Source organism: Dinoponera quadriceps, unplaced genomic scaffold, assembly GCF_001313825.1.
Source record: "Dinoponera quadriceps isolate SergipeBrazil2010 unplaced genomic scaffold, ASM131382v1 scaffold717, whole genome shotgun sequence".
Taxonomy (NCBI): Eukaryota; Metazoa; Arthropoda; class Insecta; order Hymenoptera; family Formicidae; genus Dinoponera; species Dinoponera quadriceps.
Genome location: NW_014555639.1, coordinates 973,931 through 991,799, shown reverse-complemented (window position 1 = coordinate 991,799; position 17,869 = coordinate 973,931). Strand labels below are relative to the sequence as shown.

The following is a 17,869-nucleotide window of genomic DNA, read 5'->3' as shown; positions in this document are numbered from 1 at the left end:
TATTATTATGCAATAGTTTAGTAATTAACAGAAATAAATTAAATATATTTTACCGCATAAAGTACATGAAATTGAATGTAACGAAAACTTTATTAATTCATTCTATTCGGCTATTTTTACATTTTCAAGGCCATATTTGCATATTATTAAAATATCTGCAATATTTTTACAAATTTATTCGTTATGTTACTGCACTCTTCGATTTCAAAAACATGTATAATCCAATTTCGCATAAACATTTGTTTCGTTCTGTTTATCTATTTTCTCAGAATAAAAGAGGAGGATGTAATTAATATTAAAAAATATAACATATATAAATATCTGAAACTTTATTTAGTAACAATATTTTTCTCTACAGCTATTGTCCAGTAAATTTAATTAAGAAGTAAATAATCATGCCGTAAGAAACCCGTTTAATTGATTTAATTAACCATTTAACAGGCCAATTTTATTCGGGACAGTCTATATTTAAATAGATGCGCTGTCCGAATGATGCTCGAGGTAAACTGTTAATTATATCAGTTCGCGATAATCCTTTCAATCCATTTATAATGCGAACAGATGTCGGTTGCTATAAGTGGTAACTCTAAGTAGCAACTTGTTACACCAGAAGTTATCCCAATCAGGTAGTTTTTACACATTACAGAGCCGCCGAAACTACCCTGTAATATAAGATTGAAGATTACAGTCGTAATTTAAAAATTAGCGTTACGACAAACGAATCGGATTTCGTAACGGAACTGAATATAACGTGTTCGTAGAGCACGTATAACAATGGGAAAGAGAACAATGTTTAAGTAATGACGTACATGACACGTTCCTACTTTGACGCCCGTGAAGAGACAGAAGTCGCCAGGAGCGATCTTGATAGTTTCATAATAGTCGCCCTGACATTTCCATCTGTCACTTTGAAAAGGGTATGACACTTGCAGGTTATTCGACACGGGACCATCTTTGTAGAGCATACCCCAGTCTACATTTTCAGCTCTTTCACACGACGGAGGAGGATCTTTGCAATTCGGTAGCTTTACCGGCCACTGCAACGAGTTGTATTCCATAATCTTCTCCACCTGAAAAATTTCAAATTAGCTTTCAAAATCATTTTCGAGAATATAAAAATTTGAAAACGGTCAGAGTGTTATTAAAATGTTCGTATAATAATAGTAAGCTAGGTTTAGAATTTGTAAAATTAAGAATATCAAATATATGTACAGAATTTCTGACAATATGTATGGCAACCGTCGCATGATTGTAAATTAAATCATACTACGTTAAATAAAAAAGGGGTCTATTATTTTTCAAAAGAACAAGTAAAATTTTGAGTTAATATTTAAAGAAAACTGTCGAATTATCGAATACGGTATGGTAAACGAGGTAACATTACGAGACATATAAATACAGTCTGACAATTTATGACATAACGCTCGTATGTGCTCGTAGATTGCAAGAAACTGAACACGAAAGTCTTTTACCATCTTACAAATATTTCGCAATCGTTATTAAAAACTTAATTAAATTATATTATCAAATGAGTGCATGGGAAACAATAGAACGATCTCGATAGGCAAGGTCACAAAATAGTTCAAATCTGTTAACATTTTCATGATTATCTTTGTTTTGAGTACAAAATATATACTTAAAGTTTGATCACTTATTTTTGTAATATCCTATACATGTATATACACACATAGAAAGAGAGAGAGAGAAATTAAAACGTTGAAAATAAAAATGTTACTGTTAGTTGGTGTTTACTAGGTCATTAGATGTCATCAGATTTATATATTCAAAGTAGCATTTTGTATTATTTATCATTATTTATGCTGTATTATTATTGTTTATGCTGCGACTACACAAGGAAATAAAGAAAAAAAATTATTATAGCAAAGGCATTACCCGAATTAAAGCGATGTTATGCATATAATCGCCAACATAATCTGTATTTTTTGCGTATTCGTCGTGGAAGAATATCTTATCGACGTTGTAAGCTTTTCCACCACATTGGAGAATAGAACTTCCAGTAACGACAGTTAAATTTTTCGCTGAGGAACTTTCTTGCCACATTTCTAAACAGCGGGCGTTGGTTATAACATAGACCTGAGTGAGCATGGCGCCACTGCATATGTGAGTTCCTTCACTTTTTATAGAGACCATAAATGGATATTTCTCAGTGTCGGTGGGATTAGCATTTATTAGTCCTCCAACATTCCACTCCTCTTTGATATCCAGGGTCTTGTCCATCCAATAGCCGCAAACTAAATAAAAACCATCATGTTATAATGACGTGGATCGTAACTTCTAAGAGGACTGTTTAGTTTCACGCAAAGGTTAATTTCTACGTAAACAAAGAGGAGTTACAGCATTGTTGTATAACATGATGACCTTGAATAAAATTCGCATTTCTACTTTGCACAAAAAAATAATATATATCAAGTGAAATAACACTTCGCTATGAGAGCGATAAGTAAATATAATTAATTGTAAATTAATTGCAGAATAATTATGTACTTAAATAAAAATTAATAAAAAAATTATTGAACCGTGTTATTATATATTATTACATCTAATTATTACAAAACTCACCTATATTCGCGAGTGCGATTGTCAAGATGCAGACTAATGCCGTCATGTAGCTTGCCATTTTTGAGCATTGACTTTTCACAAGCTTTATAACAGAAAATATTTTTTTATTAGAATAATTAATATGTACTCTCTCTCTCTCTCTCTCTCTCTCTCTATCTATCTATCTCTATGATATTGATTTTTATGGCTTCATTGTTATATCTTAATAATACGAATATTTATACGATGAAGCAATTAAGATTACGAAACAACAATAATAGCAAATGTCACCTTATATAATATCGATAATATTTCAATACTGAGGAAATGAAAATTAACACAAAAATAAATATCACATTAAGCGAATTGGTAAATCAATTCTACATAAACGTATGACATAATAGAGAGAAATATATTGGCGACTCGTAACGTTCTAAATTACAATCTTACTTGTGCGAACTGTGATGGATGTATGTTCGCCCGTTGTATTGGGATTAAGATTTTATAACGTTCGGAGCCTCTCTCGAAGATTCTCGAATCGTTTCTATTGTTAGCTATTATAAGATTCGTTACAAACCCCTCTCCTTGTTATTTAGTCTCTGTTATTATTTGCTCGGTCACAAGATTCTGAAATTTATGATCTGTTATGATTTGTGTTGTGTATCGTGATGTATATTGGATACCGTTTTTATGTTACAATGTCAGAACTAACGAGCTGTTTGTTGCTCATGAGTCGTTCGTAATCAATAAATGATCTTGTAGTTTACTCTCTCGATAGAAATTTCTCAAATACTTGATCTATATTAATCGTTGTATTAATTAACTTCTTAACATGTTCATTGCCAATCACGCGATATCGCGTGATGCGAGTTATCATCAAACGGCCGATCACGCGTTATCGCGTAATAGATATTTAGAGTACATAAATCCTATGTACATAATAATAAAAACATATAAATAATATATTAACTTATTTTGTGCACAATAAAAACTAAATAAAAAAATTGGCCACCACACGAAATTCCAATTTTCAGCTTGGCAATGAACGTGTTAAAGGTTTACGTATGTTTCAATAGCTTCCGAAGTTTTCTGACCTCTCGCAATGAATCTGCTTTGAATCTTGTTATTTTATATCTTGTGCCCGCTTAGTGCTTACAACATAAATGAGTATGAAATATCCGTGAAGCTCAGTTAAATTGTGTGTATTTTCAGAGAAATATAAATGTATTTTCTGAGAATGACTAAAAAACGAATTTTCTTATTGTACGCGTTCTTATTGGATACATTTCAAAGTTTATAGAAAAATAAGTTGCAACCGTCTCGTGAATGGCTACACGTGACGTATGCGTGACTGTACAATTAGTCACACATATGTTACGCATTTTAACGGTCGTTAACACATTGCGAACCGGTAAGAAATCTGTAAGACATACGCCTGGGACCGCACGTTTTTGGGCAAACTTGCACGTTACTAAAATCGTCATAACATTTTTATTGATGAAGCAATGTTTGTTAAACTTTCAGAAATTGTAAAATAGGACGCATTTTAGGTATTATTGCAAAAAAATTATGTTTTTTAATCATCATAACATTTTTAATTATCATAACTTTTTTTACTTGAAAATAAATTTTTACGAATTTTTTAAAAATTGTAAAATAGGATGCATTTCAGGAATTATTAAAAAAATTGTTTTTTAATAATAATCATAACATTTTTATTTAAAAATCAATTTTAAACCAAAGTTCCTAGTACTTTTTTGACACATTGTTGACCGGCAATTTTACTTAGAATTTATCTCATGTCATCGGCTATTATTTCATAATTGGATGTGGAAGTGAAACAATAGAAATAAACTTCAATAAATTTTATTTAATATTTAACTTTTAATATTTCTTTTTGGTGTGATAAACGGTGTAGCAATCACCTACGTGTAATGGTACACAACAGGTTTTGCAAATGTATCTTGTTTCGATCGCGCAAATGTATCTTGCATCGATCACGAGTTTACTCGTGGCCGGTCAGCAACGTTTAAGCAGGAAGACACGAGTTAACTTGTGACCGGTCAACAATGTGTTAAAATATTAGAAATGCACGACGCGTCTAACAGTCTGCAGATAAGGCCGGTTTCACTTTTCTTTGACAACCATAAATCTTCCCTAATACGTTGACCCGAAATGGAAAAAAACGGAAGGGAAAGAAAGAAGAGGAAACTATGAAACAACTGGATACGCAGGTAAGAAAACTATGCCCGGATATTTTTCCGAAAATTCTACACAAAACGAGTTGCAGAATTTACTCGAAATGAAAAAGAAACTGCTAGTCAGGAAGAATCGTAAGAATAAATATTATAACTCACACATTTTTACATACAAAATCCCAGTAAACAAGAAACATTAAATCAATCTTTTGAAACATTGATTTTATGTGGATTTTATAAATTTTGATATAATACTTTAAATGTTCTTAAACTGTTATTTAATAATATAATATTCCTAAATATTAAAACCATATTCTATAAATGTAATTTTTAATGTTTGGATCAAATATTGTTAACAATAACGTTATGTGCAACATTAAGAACTACATATTTGAAAACGTTACATATTATAAAATATCATTGTAATAACGTTGTGTTAATGATTCCTTGCTGGAATTAGAATGGATTTTAAAGAATGTTTCAATCAATTATTATATTCTAATGACGATAAAATATATTAGATTCCTACTTAAATTTCAAATGAAAATATTCATTTCACGGTTTAGAGTGGAAAGAATTTATTCGATACAAATGAAAATCACTCAGATTCAAGTGATTCATTAGTCATTCTATTTTTCGACTAAAATTTCGAGGGTAAGAGAAAAAAAAGAATAGCTATATTTGTGCCTTACTTTTATCGATTGTCTAATAATCCTGAAAGGTTAAGGTTGAACGTATTAATAATTGTAGAGTATGTATTAATATCGGATTAATGAGTCTACGTTTCGCTGACCTATAAACAACAATGGAATTGCTAGAAATCCTTTTAATAACATAGAGATTTGTATATTACATAATTAAACGTAGTTTCTTAATAAAACGTAATTTCTTAATAGATTAATAATTTCTTCAGGAATCTCGTCGCTATTTTTTCCAAGTGATTTCATGATGACGCTTACAACACAGTATGCGTCATACTATGATGATTCAACCTGATTATCGGTAGAAGAAATGAGAATTATCAAATTAAAATTTTAATAAATATTATTATACGATATAATGATTTCTTCGTGTATGATTTCAGCTGCTTTATTTGTTCCTTTCTCTCCGATAAAATGCACGTTCCAATATTTTATCTTCGTTATTAAAAAGATAATTCTGCGTCGCATCGCAATTATCCATATTATTTGTTATTGCGCATTTTCTCCTCATCTTTTGGTTGCGACGAGTTGTATACAGAAGGACAGGCATTTTCGGTTACGGTTAATCGACGCATAAAGGAAGCAGTCTCGTCGCCATTTTACTATTACTACCTGACGTTTCGCTGAGCAGAAGGGGCTTGGCACGGCCGTGCGCATTTTTGTGCATATATAGGGTGGTACTAAAGTGCTGGAATGAATTTCAGGACTCAATACTTCAAGTTACAATTAACAAACAGAGATTTCCAAAAAGCATGAATATGTAAAATGCATTATAAAAATGTCTGAAAGACGTCGAAAATAGCAGCATGTTTCTTAAATGTTTTAACATGTCTTTCAGGTATTCATGATGGATTCAAATAAATGTATGTTTAACAATAATCCAGGCAGAATAAAAATTCAAGATAACGTTCAAATGATTACTTTGTTATTTTGACGTCTTCGTAATTTTCTGTTCTACCTGGAAAGTAATTGTAAACATATTGTTGAGAAATTACACCTGACAATAAAGTCCCAGATAGCACAGAGGTGAATAGAAGTTCTTAGAAAATTCATTTCAAAGAATTTGAACAAAATTGTAGAAAAATGAATATCTGAGTTTCATTGAATCATGAGAATATGATCGAACTGAATTTGTTCTGCAAATTACTACCTTATAACTTAAAAAAAGTGTGACTGTGTAAAATATAATTCTTTATTCTATATGATTCTTGAACAATTTTGGATTCCTTTCTTCTTTTATGTAGTTGAAAGCCGAATGTATTTTAATTATTTCAGTTGGAAAAAACTGTTTTCCACCATATGTCAATTAACACAATAATAATTACATCAATAAATTTGATCTAATATAATCCTATAAATATCGAATCACAATTCATAACGAATGCTAAAACTATTCTCGATCCAACATATGTGCGAACACATGAGATTACAGATTATCCTTGCACTCATACAGATAGAGAAGCGTTTACAAAAATTATTCTTACATTTTACAAAAGTCTCGTGACAGTTGCGAATAGTTTCACGCGATCGACGAAATATGCCAAGCCGAATTATCATTACACAAATTATCTTTTTTATTTTTCTTTATTATTTATTATTCTTAGTCTTCTTTACAAGATCGCGAATATACGTACTCTGAGAGAATTTGGTACACCCGATAGATCTGAGTATCCGCAACGGAAGAAGCCAGCTGCGTCATTTGGCTGTTGGAGGGGATGCCGCATGACGCTTTCCTACGCCGGAACTACTTTTCCAGTCACATCGATTTTCGCCCAATGAGCGCTGATTCGTGCCAAAATTGACTCCCTGCGATACCTATCGACCTGAATTGATAGATCGCTTGTCGAATTCGCAGAGCTTCGCGACATAAAGCTGTTTTCACAGCGCAACGAAGGGACTATTTCGCGCGTTACGGCGTAAGAATACACCCTATTGGCTGACGTTCGGGTATAAATAGCCCCACTCAGAGAGCGCGCAGCCACTCCGTCAGTCGTCTCCGAACGGTGTGGTCTGGATCTCGCTAGTGTCCTCGAACCACTCGGCACGTAGTTGCACCAATAGACGGGCAACAGACGCGAGCGAGATAAAGGTTGGTTGACTCAATATTTGTTAAAATACGTAGTTGTGCGTTGACTAAGCCTGCGAGTTAGAGTAGTAGTTGCTGGTCGCTGGGGTGAACAAGAGAGGAGAGAGAGCAACGGTATCAGAACGAAAGGAGAGATTCATCGGAGTTCTTGTAAGTTGCTGAAGTGCGATTTTCACCATGTTACCGCACATGCCCGAGCTATGTTGGGACGAACCTGTGATACCTTGCGAGGACAATGCGAAATTGAGCAAGTGGGTTGACCAGGTGAGTACCAAGAGGGACTTCTGTTGGAGCAAACCTAGACGCAACTACAGAATGGAGGCCATCCTTACTCACACCCTGTACAAGGCGAAGCGCGAGCTGAAGCGTAAGAAATTGTCTTGGTCGACTCGTCCGTACTACTGCAAAAGAGAAGACAGGAATAAACAAGCTGAAGCCAGGCGAATGGAGATGGATGCGAGAGAAGAGATGAAGGAAAACCTGTACGGTACTTGCGTACAAACTTTGGTACCCGAGTGGAAGGCTGAGGAGAGCACCGAAAAGGGGACTACGAAGTGGGATGACGAATTCGTAAAGGATGTGGAAGATGTACTCAGCAACTTGGACAGCTTCATGAACGAAGTGAATAAAGTACAAACAGTCGTGCAGCGCTAAATAGACATCACAGTTGCACCGGCAGTCATCAAGGGAAAACGCAAATCTACGCAAATCGGCGCATTGAATCCTTCCCCGTGCAGTGACTGCGGCAACTATCGAAGTCTCGCCCGTATCCCTATGTAACATCTTGGGTTTTTTTCCTTGCAGTCTTACCGTTTGAGATGGCTACGGAGGCTGGTGAAGCAACAGAAGGGGCCTTACGAAATGGGAAATTAAGCAGAAAATGTAGCTGTGATATTTATAGAAGCCAAATACTCTGACGCGGCGCTGATAATCTGCTTGTCTTTCACCGGTGTGGTTTGTAATATTGTATCGAATCCAAAGAATCTTTGTCATCTAGATCAACTATATACTTACAGTATTCACAAAGTACACAGAACTGGAAAGAGTCGTGTCATTTCAGCACAGTTTCTAGTCTCTTTTCGTGCATTTATAGAAAAGTTACATTTTATGATACTCGTACTATATAAGGATAAAGTGATATTAAAAGCAGAAACAGTGAGAATAGTTCCTATATTGTTAAATAGTATTAAATTGTGCTTAATCTTGAACAGTATAATTTAACCTAAAAATTAATATATATATTAATATATAATTACATATATATATATATATATATATATATATATATATATATATATTAATTAAATATGTATAAATATTAATTGTCAGGATTAAATCGTATAATATTTTTCATTTACCACATACGTTAAAAAATCTTTAAATCTTTAAATTAATTAAAAAATCTACTATTGTAGGATAATTTATTATGTATAGTTTTCCAAAACTTTCAAGATATGTGGTAAGGTGGTTTTATCATTGCCATTATTTTAAAAAAATGCTGTTTAGGATTGAGTTAAGTAATTGTACATAGAATCTCAATAATGCAGAACACATTGTGATACTTAGTACATAAAGAAGTTCCTTGTAAAAGACTGTTTTAGGTAAGGAAATAAAACCCTCGTTAAGTAATGTGAAATGAATAAATATGTTTTATAAGTAAATTAACGAAGTAAGGTGATTTTTTTCAACATGTCTATTCACCAGTTTATTAATGCCATCACTCCTTTTCAGTCTGGCACATACACACTCTAGAAAATACACCCTATTGCGAGGGCCGCCAATCGAGGGGACGACGACGACGTCGTCGTAATCGTCGTCAGCTTAGAAAACGTGTACCTATAAGATTGCGGTGAGATTGCGTGAGCGAGAGAGGTAGAGGAGGACGAAAAGATAGAATGATAGAGGGAGTATATTTGCGAGTTTCGACGGAGAAAGCTGCGAGTGGGAGGGAGAAAGTCTTTGTTTCTAGAGGTTGGTTCAACCGGCGCTCAGGCAAAATTACCCCACGCCCAAGCAGTCACGTGATCGTCTGCGTGATAACCCGTGACGATGAGAGGCGACTTTCATCCGGCGAGCTTCTACACTCCCACTTTAGCCGAATCAGCTGCGTACTTTCCCACCTCCAGCAGAATTATTGGTTTCTGTCCGGAATAGTGGGCGGGAATCACGGTCTCTGCATGGTGTTCCCGTTACCCCCGAGAGTCGTAGGTACACCTCAAGTAAGATTACTTGCTATGCAAGCATGCGATCGACTTGTTCATTCAGGAGAATGACTGGACAAATTCTTCTATATCCGATGTGAAATATGTTATATGCAATGTGTATGTGTTGCCCGGCGTTGCCATAACCGTGTGCCCATAGATCTGCGATCTGTGCCACGTCCGCCACGAAGAGATCACGGGGATAGGGGCGTTAACGCGTATGTTTTAGATGTTTGAAGAGCGTGAGAGAAACTTTTGAGAGAAGGAAAGAGAGAAAGAGGGAGAAAGAGAGAGAGAAAGAGAGAAAGATATCAGGAACCGAGGAGACGAAGAATGCGGAGGTCAATGTGAAAAGGGAGAAACGATAATAGAGTAATAGAAATAATTTACGTACGTGCAAGGAAATATTGCGTATGATCAAAGAAACGGATATTAATGTTGTCTCGACTCGGGTAACATTCATTTCAATCTAAAAGCTTCAGCTTCTAATTTAATTTTGAATAGATTGTGTGTAGCTTAATGTAATTTGTCTAAAGTCTTGTCGAATTTCTTGATATCGCGAGGAGTCGAAAGATTCGAAGACTCAAGAGTCCGGGGATTCTAAGGACTCTCCGCGCACGTCCAGGAGTCGCGGCCATGCGAAGCTCTCGGAATTGAGGCGCCTCGAAGTCCAGGGATCTCGGAACCCAAGATCTTAGTATCCATTGGTCTCGGTATTCTAACGCAAGTCCGAATCTAAGTATCTACGAAGGTCCACGAACGGATGTCGAGCCTGAGGCGAATCGACCACAGGGATCTACCGCAGAAAAAGAGGGATGTAGGAGTTATCTTACGTGCAAAGTATATACGGAAGGATATAAAGAGCGCAAGGAGCGAATTGCTGTTCATGCGAATACGTTAGCCGACGCGTCTTAAACTTTGACAAGTACGTTCATGTGTGTGCGTCTATGTGGACTCGCATTGCTGATATAATCCAGCAACCTACACGTGCTCTGATTGCTCCATGTTTAACGGTGGACGATACTTGGCAAACAAGACCACGACCTTGGTTTTGGTAACGAAATATCAGGCATTTATAGTAATATTCACGATACATTGATGAACTGTTCTCGGTAATATTACTTTGGGGTATTCTTTATGATACGTAAGATGATAGGGAGGGAGGGAGGGGGAGGGGGTTTGCAAATAAGTCTTTTTGACTACAGAAAGTTGCGTGCATTCGGAAGACCTCTCGTCTGACCCAAGCAGAGCCGACGATAGCGAAGAATATGCAGTTCGAGTCACTCGAGATCTTACGCCTGATCTCGACCCGATATCACTTGAAAACATTGAAGAAAGAGAGAGAGAGAGAGAGAGGGGTGAGGGAGAATACGAAGCGCATTCTGTTCTAACGAAGAGTAAAACTCAGCGTATCGAGCGCGGACATCAAAGCGGCCTGGCTCGGTGGATGGCTCGAAAGAAAACGAAGTTTTCTTGTTTTCCTATACAAATTGATTTACGCTAGCGTAACTAGCTGTCGTTCCTTGTTAAATAATCACCGTACTTATCTATGTTAATGCATCATGCGGACTGCTCTGTTTCGTGTCTCTTTTTGTGTTTCACACAGCAGGCGGCAGAACGAAAGAGCTAAAGCCCCCCTTGGTAGATTCACGAAACGGCACACCGACATCTCGCACTCGTCTAGTCGGCAAGCTGCGTGTGGCCATAAACCCGTTATTCGATCATCGCCGGGAGAAGTACACGCATATCGAGCGGTCATGGAGAATTCGTATATCGCGCGAAAGAACACTGGAGGTAACGAGAGACGAAGGATCGCCCGGTGATTCGCGGCTCTTGTAACCTGAAGTAGGTAGTGCTAGATGGGGTTTGGGCGGGGGCACAAACAATGTTCTTATGAGTCACAGGATGACACATCGCCGCCTCGCACGATGACACAAGGGAAAGCATGCTCGGAAGACCTTCCGTTTCAAGGCGAATCGAGAAGACCTCTTACGAAACCGTTAAAGATTACAGTCGGGAAAGTCATTTTACACGCTCGGTCAGCTCGGGTTGTAGCCTCGGTGGCCGTGAAACGTCCACGAAAACCCCACGAAGACTTGTCGAACCCAGGAATCTCGGCTATGAGGACCGCAAAATCCGATGAATCATTTCTGAATTTGAGGATCTGAACATCTAAGGACCCAAAAATTCCAGGCTCTTATTGTCCCATCTGGAATCTGAATCTCTCAGAATTCAGGGATATATATATATATATCGTGAATATCCAGGTGTCTTCCTCTCCGTCCGAGGACGGAATTTCGCCGGACAAATATTCTTCCTTTCAGATCGCATTTAAAAATTTCATCATCAATCGAAGCTGAATCATTTCATCGCGACGACCCGCGGGGCATTCGGAAGCCTTGTTTTATGAAGGAGATAAATAACAGAGATATCCATTTGTGGAGCAATTTTGTATCAAGACGGCTAAACCGTGTCATACGACAGATTTATTCGAATGATTAATGACGAACTGTTGAAATCTTCACGCTCGAGAAAAGGAAAATCTTTACTACTGCGTAAGATCATTTCTAGAAGGTAGCGATTTTAAAAGGTATTGGAGAAAAGAGGTATATCATATTTTTTATTCATTACAATCTATAGCTTAATATATATATATATAGGTTCATGTCCATTTTTGGGGGATGTACGGGAAGTGGGAGGGGGGACAAAACCACTTAATTTTTTTTTCACAGAAAGCCGTTATTTGAAACCAGTATTTGTTGTCGCGTCCGGAATGTGTTCTATCCACAGAATAAGCAAAACTGCTTGACTGTTGAAGACGATGTGCCTCAAATGCGGTATCTCACATGTCTCTAAATGGCTACGAAAAGCTAAAAAAAAAACCGGCAGAAATGGGTGAAAATGAGAAAATTTAACGAGATGGATCCGGATCAGCGGAAAAGCCAGCAAGTTTTTGCAAATTTAAGTTAGCACGAGATCTTTGGAAAGTAATCGTGAACATTCGAGGTCTTCGGAAGCGAGTTATCAGTGTATCTCAGAATACGATAGAAAGCAGAATTAGGGGTCATCGATCTGTAAGTCTCTCAGAACGTCTAACCGAAGGTCTAACATCTGAAGTAAGCGTCTTCCGGGGGCATTGTGACGNGGGGGGGGGGGGGAGGCACTAATCTTGCAGGACATTCGAAGCGTTTCAGACAGCCGCGACATAGTTAAGGTCCGGAACCTTTTATCTGGGAATCGCTACCCTCGCCTTAAAAAGCAGATTCGCGGAATCCTAGAAGTCGTATGGCCGATCGACTTCAAGAGCGTGCGCTTCCTTGCATCCGCGGCGTTGACGAGGTCGCGGGCAGCCTTTCAAACTTTTCGTTGATATCCCCGATCCGGTGGCCGGCTTCCACATCAGAGAGAGAAAGAGAAAAAGAGAGAGAGAGGGAGAGAGAGAAAGAGAGGCACGTGAGTTCCACCCGCCTCTCTATCACCTTGCCCGCTAATGGAGTGTTTTAGAGCGGCGCGAGACGGCCGTTAAGCTTGCGTCGTGAGTTCTACAAACTGCTCGTCGCTGGTCTTCCAACACCCGCTCGACTGCGCGCGTGCAGTCGTCCTGGTCGTTTGGTCCTCGATCTACTTTCGTTGGTCTCCTTCGAGCTCCTCAAGATCCGTTACGGGCGCACGGGTTGTCCACGAGCTGTCTACGTTTGCGGCTTGCTGCCAACTGGAGGAAGAAGGAGAGAGGAAGAGTGCTTTTTCGTCGACCGGGATTGCGAGGAACTGATACTTTCCAACAGGGCCATTGCGGAGAATGCAGAGTTCCAGCAAAACAGCACTCCTTCCCTTCTAAAATGGTATGTGATTTCCATTAACTAAATGTCACTTTTAGAGATATTTTTGGATTGTTGTGTCGTTGGTCTTAAAAAATATTGTCTTTTCTAGTTTCTTTTCTCTTTGATAAACAATCCTAAATAGTCTGTATAAATAAAATAGGCCATTGGAAAAGTGCAAATTATATATATATAAATAAAAATGTATAAAAATTGACAAATTGATAGATATCATATATGTAAATGTGAAAAATAATAACTAAAGTTTTACCGGATGCGTTCAGGGAGACTATTTTAACGCTACTGCGTTATTCTATCTCTGTTACTCTTTAGAACAAAGATAGAATGACACTGCAGCGCTAAATAGCGTCTCCCCGAAAGCACCCATAGAATTCTACAAATTTTTTCAATCAGATTTTTCTCATCTTAATGTGTATTAGGATTTTGTTTTTAAGAAACTGATTAATCCCGAGTCATTTTTATAAAATATATCTCTACTGTAAAATAGCACGTCTTGTTAATTCTTCACCCTTCTTTTTCCACAGAATTATTTTTCTAGATGTCGATTGCTTTAAGAATCGTCGGTATTTCACACGTACTGAATCACGGACAAGATATTGGGTCGGAAAGGAATATCATTTGAGGACCGAAGAAAAGGATTCATCGTGGGATCATCGCAGGACGTCGCCGCAGAAGAAGACCGTCGTGGGACCGGCGCAGAAGAGGATCACCGCGGGATTTCGTTACAGAAGAGAATCATTGAACGACTTCGTCACGTTAAAATTGTCATGGCACTTTGTCCTAGAAGAGGATCTTCATGATTGGACTTCATCGTGGAAGAGGATCATCGTGGGACGTCATCGCAGAAGAGGACTTTGCAGGACTTCGCTGCAGAAGGCAATCATCGCGGGACTTCGTCGCAGAAGGGGATCGTCGCCGGACTTCGCCGTTGAAGAAGATCGTTACAGGACTTTATCTCGCAGAAGAGAATCATCGCGGGATTTCGTCGCAGAAGAGGACCAACGTCAGACGTCGCAGAGGAGAAATTTCATCGTGAGACTTTGTTGCGGAAGAGGATCGTTATATGGCGGTTCTTCGTTGCGAAAGATCGTCATTGTGAAATCGCAGAGGAAAATTGTAACGGGTCTTTGTCATAGACGTGAATCATCGGAGGATTTCATCGCGGATTATTGTCGTGATACTTCAATGCAGAAAGGAATCTTGTCGCAGAAGAGGATCGCGGATTTGGATCGTCGCATTGTTTCATCGCAGAAGAGGAGGATCGTCGCATTGTTTCATCGCAGAAGAGGAGGATCGTCGCGGGACTTCGTTGCAAAGAAGAAATGTCTACCTAGGTAGACATTTCGATATACTGTCTGCACCGTAACTACTAAGTACGTTAAGATGCGTCCACAACGAGCATTTTGTCAATATACGAAAGAAGAATCTGATGCCGTGAAAATTGCGGCGATACTCTGATGCCATAAATATTGCTGCTTATTCTGCTCGAAAGAGAACACAATTGATCCGGAATTATTGTAGGAATAAGAAAGTCAATACTTTAAGAGGAGAAGTTAATACTTTGATTAAAATCGTGGCATGATAAATGAGTATTTCTTGAAGCAAGCATATTTTAAACATACGTCGTTGCAAAGGCGTCATAAAGCATAAGTTAAATGTTTGCATACTATGTTCGATATTTCCGTCTATCTGGGACGTGTGGCTTCGTCGCAGGTCGGTTGTAGAAGAAGATCATCAACGTAACTCCAGTGCAGAAGAAAAACATCGTGGGACTTCATCGCAGAAGAGGATCATCGTGTGGCTTCATTGCAGAAAAGAATCGTCAAGGGGGGCTTCGTTGCAGAAGAGGATTATCGTGTTGCTTCATCGCAGAAGAGAATCATCGTGTGGCTTCATCGTAGGAAAGGATCATCGTGTGGCTTCATCGCAGGAGAGGATCGTCTTGTGGCTTCATCGCAGGGGAGGATCATCGTGTGGCTTCATCGCAGGGGAGGATCATCGTGTGGCTTCATCGCAGGGGAGGATCGTCGTATGGCTTCATCGCAGGGGAGGATCGTCGTGTAGCTTCATCGCAGGGGAGGATCGTCGTGTGGCTTCATCGCAGGAGAGGATCGTCTTGTGGCTTCATCGCAGGGGAGGATCATCGTGTGGCTTCATCGCAGGGGAGGATCATCGTGTGGCTTCATCGCAGGGGAGGATCGTCGTATGGCTTCATCGCAGGGGAGGATCGTCGTGTAGCTTCATCGCAGGGGAGGATCGTCGTGTGGCTTCATCGCAGGAGAGGATCGTCGTGTGGCTTCATCGCAGGAGAGGATCGTCGTGTGGCTTCATCGCAGGGGAGGATCGTCGTGTGGCTTCATCGCAGGGGAGGATCGTCGTGTGGCTTCATCGCAGGGGACGATCTTCGTGTGGCTTCATCGCAGGGGAGGATCATCGGGTGGGTTCGTCGCAGAACTCCATCGAAGAAGAGAATCGTCGCGAGACTTCGTCGTAGAAGAGGATCGTCACGGTGGAAAAAAAACAGATAACTTAGCATTATGGAGAATTTGATCAAAGATTTAATTAGAATTCATACTCTTAACACTATGAAGCTCATGTTTCTGTCCGTCGTTGTGTGCATATACATCGAATATATTGTCGAAACTAATATTCTAAAATTGTAGAACGTAAATTTTCTACATTATTCAAGTCTCACCTAAATCGAGATTTGAGGATATGATTATAATAAGATCATGGAATTATTGAGCAGTATTCAATGTCGTAAAACATCACATTCCATATTAAATTTTCAACGTTATGCGATTCATATCTGAGAGCTTCTTGAGTATTATTTTCATAATACTTGGAACTTCATCAACGCGAGACCTGGATATGTGACATCGTCGGACCTGAATCTTCGACATCATCGGACCTGGATATTCAACATCGTCGGATCGGAATCTTCACGGAAGAAGATCGTCGCGGGACTCCATCGTAGAAGAGGATCGTCACGGGACTTCGTCGTAGAAGAGGATCGTCGCGGGACTTCACCGGTAGAATGAAACAGATAAACCTGGCATTGTTCGAAATTTTATTCGAAACAAATTTAACTAGAAACCATATTCTTAACATTATGAAGTTCATGTTACTGTCGATCTACATCGAATGTACATCGAATATATTGTTGAAACTAATATTTCAAAATTGTAGAACGTAAATTTTCTGCATAATTCAAGTTTCACCTAAATTATGAGATTTGGATATATAATGAGTAAGATCACGGAATTTGAACGTTATTCAGTGTCGCAAAACGTCAAAATATTTCACATTAAATTCTCAACATTATGAGATTTATATCTGGACTACTTGAACATGGAACTTCGTCAACACGAGACCTGGAGCTTCGACATCGTCGAACCTGAGTCTTTGACATCGTGGGAACTGGATCTTCGGCATCGTGGGACTTGGATCTTCGGCATCGTGGGACTTGGATCTTCGGCATCGTGGGACTTGGATCTTCGGCATCGTGGGACTTGGATCTTCGGCATCGTGGGACTTGGATCTTCAGCATCGTGGGACTTGGATCTTCGGCATCATGGGACTTGGATCTTCGGCATTGTGAGATTTGAATCTCATCATATCGCATCGTGGAATCTGAGTCTTCGACATCATGGAATCTTCAACATCGTAGGACGTGGATCTTCGACATCATAGGACCTGAATTTCGACATCGTGGGACCACTTGGATCTTCAATATCGTGGGGACCATCTGGATCATCGACATCGTGGGATCATCTGGATCTTCGACATCGTGGGACCATCTGGACCTTTGACATCGTGGGACTATCTGGATCTTCGACATCGTGGTATCACTTGGATCTTCGACATCGTGGGATCACTTGGATCTTCGACATCGTGGGATCACTTGGATCTACGACATCACGGGACCACTTGGATCTTCGGCATCGTGAGATTTAATTCCTCCATATCGCAAGCGTTATGAACTTCCATTATTACAGAATTTGCAACTTCAGCATCGTGGGACTTGTACTCAAATTTACGGTATTTGAACCTTTATTATCATTTGGATTTGACTTTTTAACATTGCAGAACTGGAATTTCAGGAATAATGAATCGTATTAATGCATACTTTTATATAATTAATTTCTAGCTCAGCTGCAACATCGTAAAGCTCATATCATATAATATTAGATAAAGATTTGCATACGTGTAAAATAAATTTATGTTACTTCAATTTGCTCCTTTTATAAAATTTTCTTATATAATTTTTGTATATTTTAGAATT

At 38.6% G+C, this 17,869-nt stretch overlaps 2 protein-coding genes and 1 long non-coding RNA gene across 3 annotated transcripts; 2 read left to right on the top strand and 1 right to left on the bottom strand.

Annotated features, from left to right (window-relative positions):
• Positions 1-403: 403 nt before the first annotated feature.
• LOC106744980 (chymotrypsin-2-like) lies at positions 404-7,255 on the bottom strand. Its single transcript, XM_014620171.1, has 6 exons — positions 7,093-7,255; positions 3,010-3,186; positions 2,581-2,662; positions 1,894-2,252; positions 810-1,070; positions 404-662 (listed from the first exon to the last, which is right to left on the bottom strand). Exons 3-6 carry the CDS (start codon positions 2,636-2,638, stop codon positions 519-521), a joined length of 822 nt encoding a protein of 273 aa, XP_014475657.1. The 5' UTR covers positions 2,639-2,662; positions 3,010-3,186; positions 7,093-7,255; the 3' UTR covers positions 404-518.
• A 180-nt stretch (positions 7,256-7,435) lies between these two features.
• On the top strand, positions 7,436-14,427 carry LOC106745011. Its single transcript, XR_001374501.1, has 4 exons — positions 7,436-7,547; positions 8,349-8,498; positions 9,276-13,587; positions 14,109-14,427. It is a non-coding gene; the product is annotated as an uncharacterized LOC106745011 (long non-coding RNA).
• LOC106745010 lies at positions 7,554-8,342 on the top strand. Its single transcript, XM_014620212.1, has one exon. The coding sequence runs from the start codon at positions 7,722-7,724 to the stop codon at positions 8,196-8,198; it is 477 nt and encodes a 158-aa protein (XP_014475698.1). The 5' UTR covers positions 7,554-7,721; the 3' UTR covers positions 8,199-8,342.
• Positions 14,428-17,869: the final 3,442 nt, after the last annotated feature.

Coding starts and splice junctions, on each gene's coding strand:
- LOC106744980 (XM_014620171.1), bottom strand. CDS start 2,638: ATGGCAAGCTACATGACGGCATTAGTCTGCATCTTGACAATCGCACTC. Junction 1,071..1,893: donor ATAACATCGCTTTAATTCGG/GTAATGCCTTTG, acceptor GAAATTTTTCAG/GTGGAGAAGATTATGGAATA. Junction 663..809: donor TCAAAGTAGGAACGTGTCAT/GTACGTCATTAC, acceptor CTTATATTACAG/GGTAGTTTCGGCGGCTCTGT.
- LOC106745010 (XM_014620212.1), top strand. CDS start 7,722: ATGTTACCGCACATGCCCGAGCTATGTTGGGACGAACCTGTGATACCT.